The 15,622-nt window shown below is 46.5% G+C and overlaps 2 protein-coding genes across 2 annotated transcripts; one reads left to right on the forward strand and one right to left on the reverse strand.

Annotated features, from left to right (window-relative positions):
• Positions 1–292: 292 nt before the first annotated feature.
• LOC147918301 (uncharacterized) lies at positions 293–5,165 on the reverse strand. The gene is given in 4 exon segments (XM_087434564.1): positions 293–792; positions 2,008–3,810; positions 3,813–4,853; positions 5,123–5,165. Coding segments are annotated over 4 exon segments (3,234 nt in total). The 3' UTR covers positions 293–445.
• A 9,321-nt stretch (positions 5,166–14,486) lies between these two features.
• Positions 14,487–15,419, forward strand: LOC101398434 (taste receptor type 2 member 134-like). Its single transcript, XM_004430805.1, has one exon. It carries the CDS (start codon positions 14,487–14,489, stop codon positions 15,417–15,419), a length of 933 nt encoding a protein of 310 aa, XP_004430862.1.
• The last annotated feature ends 203 nt before the right edge of the window (positions 15,420–15,622 follow it).

The raw sequence follows: 15,622 nt of genomic DNA on the forward strand, positions 1-15,622 counted from the left end.
CTGACTTATCTGGTGGCTGTAGTTTGCTCTAACCCTGATTAAATCCCAAGAAGAGGAGGGTTTCCAATAAGTAGTCCCACTGGTTTCACATCCCCAGTTCTTACAGTAGAAGTCTTCTTTGCCCCCGCACCAGGAGTTAATTGAACGAGGTCTGTGGTAACCGGGGCACACGTAAAAGGGCACTGCCTGTAGTTTAGTCCGGCGACCGGGGCCGCCGCACCCTCCGACCCATCTCGACGACTTAGGGGTCCCGAGGGGTGTGGCCCCCCCGTCGAGCCTTTCTAAGGCCCATACCTCCCCGTCCGGAGCACCAATAGCTAGTTTACAAAGGTCAGGGTATAAGTCTGGCCACCATGTCCAAGGGGGAGCAGTTTTTTGGATTGACCAGGTTATATCTCCTACCTGGGAGACGACCTGCCATGTGAGCAGTTGAGGTGCGTGGGGATTAGGATTGGACGATCTGCTCGCCGTTCCCATGACGCAAACGCAGCTTAAGAGGGTTATCAGTCTTTTCCACCTTCCAGAGATCTGCAGCATTCTGGGGTGCCTTCTTTACGTGTGTGGCGTGAACCCAAGAGGTTATACCGTCCACCTTGACTGCTGTGGGCGTAGTGAGGAGCACCACGTAGGGCCCCTTCCAACGTGGCTCTAATGACCTCGTCCGATGTCGTCTCACAAGGACAGAGTCCCCAACCTGGAATTGGTGCGGGATGAGCAGATCACCAGGCTGGTAGGCCTCTTTTAGCTGGTTCCAGATGTCGCGCCTGACGGCCTCAAGTGCTTTCAAGCGGGCTGACAAAGGTATAGAAGGTATAATGTCAGGGTCATGTATCTCTATTTGTGCCAAAGGGGGAGGAGTTCCATAGAGGATCTCAAAGGGTGTAAGTTTTAAGGGCCCTTGTGGGGTGTTCCGGGCGCGGAACAGGGCAAAGGGCAGGAGGGCTGTCCAGTCATCACCACCGGTCTCTATGGACAATTTAGTTAGGGTCTCTTTAATTGTTCTATTCATCCTTTCTACCTGGGCTGAGCTCTGGGGTCTATAAGCACAATGTAATTTCCAATTGATCCCCAGTTGACTGGCCAGTCCCTGACTTACCTGGGCAACGAATGCAGGACCATTGTCAAATCTAATTACCTTTGGGATCCCGAATCTCGGGAGGATTTCTTCCAATATCTTCTTGGCTACTACAGAGGCAGTCTCTTTTCGGGTGGGGAAAGCCTCTACCCATCCTGAGAAGGTATCTACAAATACTAGAAGATATTTATTTCCATACCGGGCCGGTTTGATTTCAGTAAAGTCTATCTCCCAAAAGGTTCCGGGCCTGTCTCCCCGGAGTCTATGTCCAGTGCGGTATTTGGTAACTGCAGCATTTGTGAGAGCGCAAGCTCTACAATCCTTATAAATTTCTTCAGCCGCCTTTCTCAAATCTGGTACCTGGTACGGGGAGGCCTCAATAATTTTAATTAGTTTCTGAGGGCTCAAGTGGGTTAGCCGGTGTAGATGTGATAGATATTCTCGCCCTTCTGCAACGGAAAGGTCTTTCTCTTCTTTAGTTAGTTCCCCACCGGAGACAGTTTTGTTGACCTTAGCTCCCTGGAGAGTCAGGACCATAGGTCCTAGTGCCGCCCGCTTGGCTTCCAAATCTGCTAAGCGGTTCCCTTGAGCTATGGGGTCGGTGCCTTTCTGATGACCTGGGCAATGGATGATTGCCACCTTTTTAGGCAAATGTATAGCCTCTAGGAGGCCCAGAATCTCTTTTTTATTTTTGATATCTTTTCCAGCCGAGGTAAGCAGCCCTCTTTGTTTATAAATAGCCCCATGAACATGGGCAGTAGCAAAGGCATACCGGCTGTCCGTGTATATATTCACAGTCTTATTCTCAGCTAACCTTAACGCCTGTGTCAGGGCGATAAGCTCAGCCTTTTGTGCAGAAGTCCCTTCCGGCAAGCTGCTTGCCCACAGAGTCTTTTTCCCATCTACCACAGCAGCCCCAGCCATCCTCTTACCTTCTGCCATAAAGCTGCTGCCGTCAGTGTACCAATTAGGGGCCCCAGCCCATGGCTTATCCGGCAGATCGGGTCGGGTCCCCGTTTCTGATGCCAGGATGTCGCCGCTTTGGTGAACAGGTATTTCATCATCCGCTTCGGGCAGTAGTGTGGCCGGGTTTAAGATGGCCGGTGGGGCAAAGGTAATTCTCTCAGTTAGGAGCAGACTTTGGTAGTGAGTCATCCAGGCGTTAGTCATCCATCGATCTGGAGGCTGTCTGATAATGCTTTCTAAGGCATGGGGGGCTACTACGGTTATCTGTTGGCCTAGAGTTAACTTATCTGCATCTTTCACCAGCTGGGCAGTGGCGGCGATCGCCCTTAAGCAGGAGGGCCATCCACTGGCTACCGGATCCAGTTTTTTTGATAGATATGCGACTGGGCGCTTCCAGGGCCCAAGGGCTTGAGTTAGGACTCCCCGGGCGATTCTCTTTTTTTCATCTACATACAAGGTGAAGGGCTTGGTCAAGTCTGGTAGGGCCAACGCGGGTGCCTCTAATAATGCCCGTTTTAGAGTCTCAAAAGCCTTCTGGTGCTCTAAAGTCCAGACAAAGTTCCCACTTTCCTTAGTCAATGGGTACAGTGGAGCAGCCAGGGTAGCAAACTCAGGGATCCACAATCGGCAGAAGCCGGCTGTCCCCAGGAATTCCCTTACCTGATGAGCGGAGGTTGGGGCCGGAATCTGGGTCACAGTCTTTTTCCGTGCGTCGGTTAACCACCTTTGGCCGTCCTTTAGTGTGTAGCCTAAGTAGACTACTTTTTCCTGGCACAACTGTGCCTTATTTTTCGACGCCCGGTATCCCAACTCACCCAACTTGGCCAGGAGGCGCTTGGTCCCTTCTTCACAGTCTCCCGGGGTTTCCGCCGCCAATAGTAGATCATCTACATACTGTAAAAGAGTCACTTGAGGGTTTTTAACCCTATAATCAGTCAAGTCCCTGTGGAGGGCTTCATCAAACAGGGTAGGGGAGTTTTTAAACCCTTGAGGCAGTCTCATCCAAGTCTGTTGTCCAACGATCCCCATATCAGGGTCGCGCCACTCGAAAGCAAAAAGTAATTGGCTTTTTGGGTGAAGCCGTAGACAGAAGAATGCATCTTTCAGGTCCAAGACAGTGTACTATTTTCGTGATGGGGGGAGGGAGCTGAGTAGGTTATATGGGTTTGGCACGGTAGGGTGTAAATCCTGCACTCTCTTATTTACCTCTCTCAAATCCTGGACCGGCCTATAATCATTAGTTCCAGGTTTTTTTACAGGCAGGAGGGGGGTGTTCCAAGGAGACTGGCAAGGAACCAGGATTCCTTGTTGGAGCAGCCTCTGGATATGGGGGCGGATTCCTTCTCTGGCCTCTTTGCTTATTGGGTATTGACGCACCCTTATCGGGAGGGCTCCGGCCTTAAGATCTATCACGACTGGGGGAATTCTCGTAGCCGTCCCTAGTCCCCCGGTTTCAGCCCATGCCGTTGGAAATTCGATCAGCCACTTATCGGTATTGAGCCGAGCTCTAGGCTTAGGCTGCTGATGGAGCCGATATTCTTCCTCTAGCTCCAGGGCCAATATCATGGTGGTAGGTGCGGACCAGGATACTGTAGGCCGAGGTTGAGCAAAATCTATTTGAGCTTTCAGTTTGGTTAAAAGGTCTCGACCTAGCAACGGGGTCGGGCATTCAGGAATCACTAGGAAGGAATGGGACACCCTTCCTTTCCCCAAGTCCACTGTCCGGGAAGTAGTCCATGAGTATTGTTTCTGCCCAGTGGCTCCAACAACCAGAGTCCTTTAGTTTTTAATTTCCCCAAAGGTTGCTTCAGTACTGAATATTCAGCCCCAGTATCAATCAGAAAACTCATAGGGGTCCCCTCAACAGTTAGGGTTACCCTAAGCTCGGGGAGGGGGCCCGAGCCCCGTCCCCGCTATTCTTCGTCCTCTCCTAAAGACAACACCTTGGGTGTGGCCCTTTTTTTGGGGCATTCCCTTGCCCAGTGTCTTCTCTCCTTACAATAGGCACATTGGTCCTTGTCCAAGGGTTGCCGTCTGCGTGAGCCTGGTCGTGGGGTGTTGCCCAGGTTCCCTGACTGTCTGTGATCTGGCCCTGTCGCTTTTATCACTGCGGCCAGTATTTTAGTTAGTTTTTTTTCTCGTCTCCTGTCTCTCCTGTCTTCCCTCTCCTCAGCCTCTCTTCTCTCTCTCTCTCGCTTTTCCTCTTCACTCTCCCTTTTATGAAACACCTTTTCAGCCTCCTTTATTACGTCCCGCAGGTCGTAGTCTTGCAGCCCCTCTAGCCTTTGCAATCTCCTCTTTATATCTGGGGCTGACTGTCCAATAAAGGCCATAATGACAGAGGCCTTCTGCCCTTCCGAGGACGGATCAAAGGGCATGTACCTGCGGTAAGCCTCTATCAATCGTTCTAGAAAAACGGAGGGGGGTTCAGTGGGTCCTTGCTGAATCTCTCTTACCTTAGCCAAATTGGTGGGCCGCCTTGCGGCTCCCCGGAGACCCGCCACTAGAGCCCGGCGGTAAGCGGACAGCGACTCCCTACCTTCAGCCGTGTTATAGTCCCAGTTGGGTCGGTTGTGCGGAAACCCTTCTTCCGCCTCAGCTATCGTTGCCGGCTGCCCGTTGGTGCCTCGGATGTTCTTTCTTGCTTCCTGTGTGATTCTTTCTCTCTCCTCCGTGGTGAAGAGCGCCTGTAAGAGCTGTTGACAGTCATCCCAAGTGGGCTGATGGGAAAACATTAGGGACTCTATCAGGGCGGTTAATCCGGCGGGGTTTTCTGAAAAGGGGGGATGGTTATTTTTCCAGTTATACAGGTCTGAGGAAGAGAAAGGCCAGTATTGGAAGGGTGACAGCTGGTTGGGTCCCGCAGGAGCTCCGTATTCTCTTAGCAGGAGCGCCACCGTGGTATCAGGCCCGTCCAGAGTAGCTCCGCGGTGGCTTCGGGTTCCAGCGGAGGGACCTGAGCCAGTCGCCCTCCGTCCTGATTGCGATCCTGGAGCGGGGGAGGGGTAAGGGGGAGGCGAGAAAGGGGGCCACTCGGGGGGAAGCTCAATCTCAGGGTAGACCCCGGGGGGGGTCTCCGACTCCGCTGTTCGAGTTGATCTCGGTTTTTGCCGTGTCTCCGCATCCTGCAGTGCCAGGACTCGGGGGCTTAGTTTTTCTGCTTTTACCCATGGCTTAACCCATGGGAGTGGGTTCTGCACCAGATCCTGCCACACTGTAATATATGGTTGTTGGTCAGGATGGGACCCCGGTCTCTCCTGGAAAACAATAGCCCTCACCGCGAGAATAACAGTTAGATTAAACGTTCCCTCAGGGGGCCAACCCACATTGAGGGTGGGCCACTCAGAAGTGCAAAAAGCCCGCCAACGCCCTTTTTTTATTTCTACCGACAAATCGTGCGCTCTCGCTCTCACTTCAGTCCAGTGGTCTAAGGTCAAAGAGAGGGGGGTTGTCATAGTCTGTCCCATCCCGTCAAATGAGGTCCACGTAACGAACAAAAACAGAACAATGAACACCAAAAACACACCAAAACATAAACAACCTTGCCCGGTTGGTGTCTCTACAAGCCAACCGAAGGCGGTTTCAGACGGGAGGGGTTTTCGTGTCCTCCCTGGGAAAAAGAGTGCCGTTTCTTTTTCCACCTGAAAGGGGGTGGTCAGGCTTTCCTGACTCCCCTTGTCCCTTGGGGCGTCCCCCAGGGTTGCAGCCTGCAGTTCCCAGCACGTCTGCCACTGCAGCCGCTCGGTCCTCACGGCCCGAAGCGGCGGCTGCCCAGATACAGACCAAAACAATGCTTCGCGGCGCCGCACACACTCACACACCCAGTCACTCAGGCTTACCTCCAAGGGGTCTTCGGAGTCTGGGGTGACCGCGCAGATCCCGGACAAGCCCCCAAATGTAGGATCCCAAAAAGGAAACCCAACTCCAGTCTCGGGAAGGCGCGGACCCACAGACACAGGAGACCGAGCTTGATGCAAATGCAAGAGGTTTATTAAGCGGAGCTCTGGGTCGACACGTATCTCTCGCAGGAGACAGAGGGGTCGACCCCGAACCTTAAGGGGCAAGCTCTTTTATAGGATTCGGAAGCATAAAGCGGGAAAAGGTTGGCGCGGTCTTACATGATTGGCTAATTTAAAACATTTAAACAGTTACATTTTATGGCGCGAATTGCTATGGCGCGAAGCAATTATCAGGTTACACACATGCGTCCCCATCTGGACCCCCTCCACCCTGACCCGCCCAAACTTATCCCTCTGGAGCACTCTCTTGTTCTCAATTTTCCTCGAACAGTTTAGGGTGAGTCTTCCATGAATAGAGTCAGTCAGGATGGATAAACGTTCCCCCTTATACCAGGAATCTTTAGGGTGTGGAGGTGCCTGTCTCTAAGGTATTAACTTTTAAATTTTTAATATAATTTACTTCCTTCAGTGTGTGAGAGTTCTCTCCTCTGGCCTCCCAACTCCATTTTAAATATGATTTCCATTTATTAATTTTCACATTTTACCCTTTTGTTCAAGATCTTTCTCTGAAAGCATCACTGATCAAGAGACAGTTTTTTCCAGATTTTGTGGCCTTTTGTCCCTCAATGCCAGAAAGGACCTTTCCTGGGTGTCGTGTCCCATGGCAGTGGGAAAGTGAACACATTGGAAAACTGTTGAAGTCACATTTGTGTAACAAGGAAGGGTAGGAGGGAGATCTCTCAGGCATTTCCCATTTAAGTCTCTATCTTTCTAAAAGACCTGGTCTGGACATCTTGGAAAAGCTGTGTCATCAGATGTCATCTGCTTCTATTCTGGAAAATCTTTACCTTCAGGTTACCAGGTGGTGTGCATGTCCAGTCAGCATTTGGTGCTTTCTTTAGATGTGTCACATGAATCCAAGAGTCTATTTCCTGGTGTTTGGCAGCACAAGTGTTAGTTAGCAGCATTTGATAGAGGCCTTTCTGGTGAAGTTGAAGAGAGTCTTTCTGAAGATATCTTTTCCAATATACACAGTCTTCAGGTTGCAAGGTATGAACTTAAAGTCTTTGTCTTCCTGGAGTATACTGTGAAAAGATTATTCTACTAGAACATGGTTGTTTTCAATAGAAACACTTAGGTGTTAACAATATTGAAGTGTAGGGGGAAGAGGGAGAATCTCCCTCTGTCCTTTCCCTTAAGGTTCTTATGGCCAAATAATTAACAAGACAGGTTAGCAGGAGAAAATAATACCAAGTTTAATAACATGTATACATGGGAGAAAGCAGGGACGCTGCGTTTCTCAACACAATAGCAGAAATTCTCGTCTTAAATACCATGTTCAGCCAACGACAAAGGAGTGTGTTGGGGGTGGGGGGAGTCAGTTACAGGAGATTACCACTAAAGCACAGTAAACAAGAGTAAGGTTATTATGCAGATTTAAGGCCTCACCTTCCACATTGATAAGCCTCTAGAAATGAGGCCATCCCCTCCTCTTCCCAAAACAGAGAGGGAGATACCTTTACAAATGGAGATTTCCCTTATAAATGTAAATGATTGTCTGGCAACTCCTCGCAGGGCCATCCAGAGAATGTGGCCAGAGAGACAGAACTTCTGATAAGATGGGCTTGTTGGTGCCTTTTCTATTGTAACATTTATCCTACATTATCTTTACAGCCATCATGACAGATCTGTTCCAAGAAGGAGCCACCATGTCAAATTCTTTAGGCAGTTAGTGGGGGAGGTCAAATGTCCCTCAGAGAAAACAATCAAGGTAAAGAGATATATTTTAGGATGGCCAAATCTTGATCTCCCACAGAACCATATCTCCTTTTATCAGCTGCAGATCAAAAGAAGCAAGGAGCAGGTGCATTGGGCATCCTGTGACCATCTCAAAGGGTGAGAGTTTATATGTTCCAAAAGGAGTGGCTCTGAGATCTAGAAAGACCAACCAAAATGCTTTGGGCCAAGGTATTTGGAGGGCATTTACAAATTTTACCGAGTCTTAACATCAATATTAGTGCATTCAAGTAAACCAAGGAAATGAGATTGGTAAGCACAGTGAAAGTGTTGTAAAACTGGCCAAATGGTATAGACTTGTTGGAGCTCTTCAGGGGTAAAATGGGTTCCTTGATCACTATGAAGTTTGAGAGGGGTTCCCCAGGTGGGGAACATCTTTTCCAAAAGGACTTTAGCCACAAAAGAGGCAGACCCCTGTCTACAATGGAAGGTTTCAGTCCAGTGAGAAAACATACAGACCATGACCGAAACATTTAAATATGTGAGATGGGAGCAACTTTAGGAAACCCATTTGCCAAGCTTCAAATGCCCCATTACGCAATTTAAAGTGTCTGGTGGCAGTGAGAACAGGCTTCCCTGGATTGTATTTTTGATAGGTGGGACAAGTGAGGTTGGTGCTTTTTGCAGCCTTATTAATATTTCCCCATCAATATTGATTCACAAATGCTATCATCTTGTCAGTGAACCGATGGTTTAATGCATGTACAGTGGTTAGGAGTGGGAATTTTAGAGTCTTTAGGAAGGCCTGGGTTGTTATTTTGTCCAAACCAGAGCTTTCTCTCTCTCCTTTATTTTTTTCTGTGAGGAAGATTAGCCCTGAGCTAACATCCATGCCCATCTTCCTCTACTGTATATGAGACACCACCACAGCATGACCTGACAAGTGGTGCATCGGTTCACACCCGGGGGATCTGAACCTGTGAACTCCGGGCCACAAAAGCAGAGCACACAGACTTAACCATTACACCACTGGGCTGGCCCCCAGAGCTTTCTGTTTTTATGAAAGCAACAATTATTGACTTTCAAACCTGGTTTCTCCTTTTCTGAGGCCAATTTTTGGGCTTTTCCAGCTAGTTTTTCTAAGTTATCATTTGGGGAAATATCCCTTTGGACCATGACAGAGGTTTGGCTGTTGTTGGTTCCCTGAAGAGCGCATTCCTTGTGGAAGTGTCAGCAAGGTCACTTCCTTTAGCTTCCAGAGAATCTGGTTTAGAATGCCCTGGGATCTTAGTAACAGCTAAAGCAGCAGGTAAAATGATAACATCCAGTACTTCATGAACATAAGAAGCATTTTTAATTTTACCTCTGCTGTAAGAAAGCCGTGTTGCTTCCACAACATTCCAAAATTGTAAGCCACTTCAAAAGTGTATCTATTACTAGTATAAATGTTGGCAGTTTTGCCATTGGCTATGGTGCAGGCCCATGTGAGTGTGTGTAATTTGACTTGTTGAGCTGTAGTAGTCAAAGGCAAGGGTGCCATTTCAATTCCATCAAAGGGTGTTGATATCACATATCCATCACAATATTTGCCAATGTCACATATCCATCACAATATTTGCCAATGTACCATGAGGTACAGAGATGGTTAAAGGGGACCATCAACTATTTTCTTGTTGGGTTTAACCAAAAGGGGAGTGGCAGTAATGGGTCTAAGGCAAGGGGGTAGCCTCATACCACAGGGTACAGTTGCTGGCTGTAATGCCACATGGGTCAATGGTGGTCCCCATTTTTGGGGATGAGTACCCCAAGGGCATTCCCTTCCTTTTCATATACAAAAAGGCAAAAGGGAAGCTGATGATTGGGATGCTCAAAGCAGATGGGTTCACCACACTCTCCTTTAAGGCTTTAAAGGCTATGTTGTCTTGTTCTTTTCATAAAATTGGGTCGGGGTTGTTGTTCTTTAGTAAAACATACAAAAGTTTGGCCATAAGAGTGAAATTTGGAATCCAATTTCAACAATAACCAGCTAACCTGAGAAAACCTCGCAATTGATGCTTAGTTTTGAGTTTTGGGAAAATTAGGACACCATGAAGCCTATCTGGATATAGATGTAGCCCTTGCTCTGATATAAGAAGCCCTAAATATTGAATCTGGGTTTGGGTAAATGGCAATTTTTCCTCAGTGAACTTGTGTCCCTTTAAGGCTAAAGCTTTAGCAAGTGGATGCTGTCTTCCTGTGAAGAAGCTTAGGAGAGAGAGCAAAGAAGCAAATCCTGTACATATTTTAACAAAGGAGAGCTCCTAGGAAACTTATATCACCCAGATCAGCCTTCAGAATTTGTAATAAGAAGGACCCTCAGTAAAACCATAAAGCATTACTGGCTGGGTGAATTGTTTTCCTTCCCAAGTGGCAGCGATTATGTATTGGCTAGTTTCATCAATGGGAATGCTAAAGAATGCACTGCATAAATCAATTACAGTAAAGAATTTGCTTTCAGTTGGGAATGGATGTTAGCAGTGTATGAGGGTTAAGAACTGCAATGTGTTGAGAGATAAAAATGTTGTTTATTCCTTAAAGGTCTTGGACAAACCACCACCCTGGGCTTTTGAGTTTTCTCATAGGTAAAATAGGAGTTTTACAGGGACTGGTGCAGTGGGTAATGAGGTCCTGAGCCTTGTAATCTTTCATTATGGGCTTTATACCTTAAAGGGCTTCCTTATTTATAGGGTATTGATTAATTTTGGGGAGAGATTTTGAGGGATCTATTTGAACCTTGATGGGAGGTGCACTGTGAATTTTGTCAATATGAGTTGGAGATTTCACCCATGAGGAGGATAGTAGCTGATTCACCACAGACAAACGATCAGCTTCTCCAGAATCAGCTCTATTTCCTGCAGTGATGGAGCAAAATAAAGGATGTTGAAGGGTCATACAATCTACTGGATTGTCTATTTTGATTGTTACTGTCAAATTTTAGAATTATTTCCTCCTTTTGGAGAAAGAGATAACAGCATGATACTTTTCTAAGAAGTCTCAACCTAATAAATGAATTGGGCGGAAGAACTAAGGAAAAAAGGGTGGGTATCTCTCAAAGGGCCTAAACAAAAGGGAATAGGTTTAGAGACAGAAACCTTTGAGGTTTATTAGAAAACCCCACTATTAGAACTGTTGTAGCGCTCTGAGGCAGGGGCTGCTTTACAGTAATGGGGTTGAGCACCAAGAGTGTGTCTCCAGTGGCAATAAGGACAGAGAAAGATTCGTCTGCAATCTGGAGAGCTGATTCTCTGAGCCAATTAAGATCAGGGAATGGGGGGCCGGCCCCGTGGACAAGTGGTTAAAATTTCAGCACACTCCAGTTCAGCGGCCTGGGTTTGTGGGTTAAGATCCCAGGAGTGGATGTACTCCAGCCAGAAGCCATGGGTGGCAGTGTCCCACATATAAAAAAATAGAGGAAATTGGTAGAGATGTTAGCTCAGGGCTAATCTTCCTCAAGCAAAAACAGAGGAGGATTGGCAATGGATGTTAGCTCAGGGGACTCTTCCTCACCAAAAAAGAAAAAAAAAAAAAAGAGGAAGGAATGGGAAGAGCCCCTGTAGTTCCTCAGAGTCACATCATTGGGAATTAGGGGGACATCAGAAAGGCTGGTTATAAGGATGAAGGCACCTGAAACACATAAGTTTGTAACAATCTGTTTTCCAATGTTCTGATTCTTTGCAATAATAGCAGAAACTAGGAGGTTTTTGCTTTTGTGTATAGTGTTGAAGATTAAGAATTTTGGTGGTCTTTTTTACAGGTAACTCACCTAGGGTGTGAGCGAGCTGATTTGCCAAATTAACTAAATCTGGAGTAGACACAGTTTCCCATTCCACCCTCGTCCTTTCAACTAAAAGGGAAAGGTCTCAGTTCAGCCTGTTAATAAACACAGAGTTAAAACCCACCCAACTGGATGTAACATCTGAAAGAAGAGCAATATTTTGTTTGAAAACAATCTGAAGGCAATTATAATAGTCATGAGCAAGTTCATCAGGCTTTTGTGCATAAGGTTGAATTTTCTTCCAATCAATAGGCTTAGGAAAAGCTACTGTAATTGCTTGGTGGAGTTTCCCCTCAAGTGATTTAGCCTCTTGGCAAAAATTAGGGATTTGTTTTTCTAAATCCCTTTCACTCTTTTCCCATTGGGCAAGTTTCATCCAATGTTTGGCTTGACCCTCACCAACAAGCAGGTGGACTAACTGATATAGGTCTGAAAAACCAGATTGGTATGTTTGTATAACTATATCAAATTCTTCGGTAAACCTATGAGAACCCTCAGTTACTTTAGAAAACTCTAACTATGTCTGGTAATTCAATCAGGGAATGTAAGAGATTTTAGGTTTGTTTGGATCCTCAGAAGACTTAAGAGCTTCTGAATGATTCAGTGGAGGAAGAAGCAGGGAGAGGCTTACGGAAAAAGGGAAGTTATTGAAATAATTAGAATGAGGAATCTGAGGGTATAGAGTAGGTGTAGGCAGAATAGAAGGGAAGGAGCAAGTTGGCGCTGGATTCAGGATGTAAGCACAAGGTGGTGCTTAGGTGGCTGATGCAGGTCTGGAGACAAAGGGGGTGGGGGAGGGGAAAGAGATACTTTGGAAATCATTTTTTGTTTCTTTAATTGTTTACTTGCCTCAGTTAATCTTAAAATTTTATTTTGCAGAGAGGCAATTTTACACTCCTAGAAACATTTGGAAGCCCCAAAATACCGATAGAAAGAGTTGTTCCATTCAGTTTTGGCAATTTCAGAGCTGTGGCTATCCAATTTGGTTTTAAGAAAATTAAGTTTCAGGAGTTCAAATGTTCCCTATTGTGCCCATTGGTGTTCTAAATTACTTTTGGTTAAGTTGGTTCACTTAGTCAGCAAGGTGCATGAAGGTGGACCATGATTTTTAAACATAAAACTAGCCAGAGTCTCCAAATGGGGTTCAGCACTCTTAACTATTTAGATGACTGGGATCTCATTTCTCAGAGGTCATTCTCTAGAACAAAAGGAAAATTTTGAAATAGTCTGTAGGCCAAATACCAGCACAACTCCAATAGGAAAGCCTGGTTTCAACAGGAATCAAACCAAAGACCAGCACAGTTCCAGTAGGAACAGTCTGGTTCTAAAGGAACCAGACTATAGTCTAGCACCATTCCAATAGGAACAGCCTGATTTGAAAGAAGTCAGGCCAAAGACTGAACAGCGTAGTGCAGTATGAACAGTCCTGTTCCAAAAGGAATCATGCCAAAGACAAAATGAGTAATTGCAAAAAGGGAGAAAGCCTCTAACAGAAAGGACAGGTTCTGAATAAAGCCTGAAGAGCTCGAAACTCAAGGAGAGTGGAGCTTGAGATCCAGGAGAAACCTTCCCCTCAAACTTGTGAAAGATAATCAACAGAAACCTCCTTAAATCAGAGTCTTGAGGCCAGAATGGGGAGCTTTCATGCCCTGTGTCCATAGGAAAGCCCAACAGGAAAGAGAAAGACTTTCTCTTCCTGCCTAGCAACAGCTCAGCCAATTAGGGACACTCACAGCCCAGCCAATGAAAAGCGACTACACTTCAAAATCCCAGTCTCTTCCACTGGAATCTGTTTACAATAGTTCTAGCAACTTCTACTTTCTCTCTGTAAAAGTTTCTCCTCCCCTTGTTACTCCAGACTTGCTTGTGGTCACCATGGTTGTAGACCCCAAATTTGCAATTCTTTGCTGATCCTGAATAAATGCATTTTTGTCAGAGAAATAAGTGGCTGTCTATTTAAGATCAACATTTTCACGGCTTACACAGGGATTCAGAAAAGACTCCCAGTGACTCCAAGGCTAGTGCACAAACAAATATGGTACCCACAGAAGAGTCCATTGAACTTTCTGCTTTTGTCTCCAACCCTGGGGTTTAAGCGTAAGTCTTTCTCCTGTATCTTTCACCCTCTTTGTCTTTGAGGCTCTCTGGGCAGTATTCAGGTTCAATTTTAAGACTTCATCTTTTTCTGGTCAAGGCCATGTTTTAGTTGCAATTACTCAGTTGGCTCTTCCACCTGACTCTTCTAAATCATGTTGTTTCATGGGAACTGGTTGCTCAGATTTAGGTCTGATTCCAGAGGATTCCATTCAGCCTTTGGCCCAATTCCTTTGGAATCAGGCTGTTCTACTGGAGCTGTGCTGTTTAACCTTTGGCCTAACTCCTTTGGAATTAGGCTGTTCTAGCGGAACTGTGCTTTCAGCCTTTTGCCTAATTCTTTCAGCGTTAGGTTGTTCCATTGGAGCTGTGCTGTTTAGCCTTCAGCCTGATTCCATCAGAATTAGACTGTTCTTTGAAGAACTATGCTGGTATTAAGGATAGGGTCATTATTAAAGTTAGAGTAGGAAAGAAATAGTACAGTTAGAAATAAAGTGTAAAGTATAGGTATTTTCACTCACCCCTGGAGCCTCTATTTTGTTAAAATTTCACTGCATCTGGCTCTGATAAAGAACAGGCAAATACATTTATGCAAATAAAGACAGTGCATCATTGAGCTGGGAGTGATTTGCATGGCAAGGGAGATCACAGGAATCCTGTTTTCATATCCTAGGGGACTGGAGGTATATGTTGGTAGCTAGGCTTTTGCTTGAATTCAGGGAGAGAGCTTTCTGCATCTCTGGCCTCAACAGGGTGGCTTGGCCACAGAGGCTGTTTTTCCCTGTGGGTGTGTCTCAGAACCTCAGAGTGGGAACTGAATCTGAGAAGTTCCTTGGAGAAGATGCCCTCCTCACTCACATTGATCTTCATTGTCATATTTTTCCTGGAGTCGTTGGCTGCAATGTTGCAGAATGGCTTTATGGTTGCTGTGCTGGGCAGGGAATGGATGCGATGCCACACACTGCCATCAGGTGACATGATTGTGGCCTGCCTGGCTGCCTCCCGGTTCTGCCTGCATGGGATGGCCCTCCTGAACAACTTCCTTGGCTTCTTTGATTTTTGTTTCAAAGCTTACTATTTCAACATTTCCTGGGGCTTCATCAACGCTATCACTTTCTGGCTCACTGCCTTGCTTGCTGTCTTCTACTTTGTGAAGATCTCTTCCTTCTCACATCCTATCTTCTACTGGCTGAAGTGGAGGATTTCTCAGTCAGTGCCCAGGCTGCTTCTGGGCTCCCTGATCACATCTGGTGTCACAATCATTGCAGTAGCCACTGGGAATAGCATTCTTGTGCAGATGAGTGCCTCCCAGAGCTCCCATGGAAACAGCACCCTGGTTGAAAGAATACAGACCATCTATTGCCATTTTTTTCTGCCTAATGAAGTGCTCTTGTTGTCCATTCCCTTCCTCTTGTTCCTGGTGTCCACACTTTTGCTCATGTTCTCACTGCACCAGCACTTTCAGCAGATGAGGAACCACAGACCCAACCAAGGCGGTTCCAGCACCCAGGCTCACATCATGGCCCTGAGGTCACTTGGTTTCTTCCTCATCTTCTACACATCATATTTTCTGTCCCTGATTATTGTTTCTATGCATATCACAACCCTGCAGAATCAGTGGCACTGGGCCTGGGAAGTGGTGACCTATGCCGGTATCTGTCTGCACTCCAGCATCTTGGTGCTAAGCAGCCCCAAGTTGAGAAAGACCCTGAAGATAATGCTTTGGAAAGCCCTGGACAAAAGTTGGTTCATCTCAAGTTATCAGTATCAATAACCACTATCAATGGAGAAGACCAGGAGTGTCAAGATTGCACACAGTTTGGGGGCTGTCGTTCTTCTTTTCATTTCCTTTTTTCTCTCCCACTCCTTCCATGCACCAATAATTCTTTTTCCATCCCTTTCTATTCCTACCATTCCTTCCATTACTCCTAGTCCCTAGTGTGGGTCCCAAACTACCTTGACTAGGGTGCTGGCCTC

This window comes from Ceratotherium simum, chromosome 1 (assembly GCF_057802395.1).
Source record: "Ceratotherium simum simum isolate JZ-2026a chromosome 1, ASM5780239v1, whole genome shotgun sequence".
Lineage (NCBI taxonomy): Eukaryota > Metazoa > Chordata > Mammalia > Perissodactyla > Rhinocerotidae > Ceratotherium > Ceratotherium simum.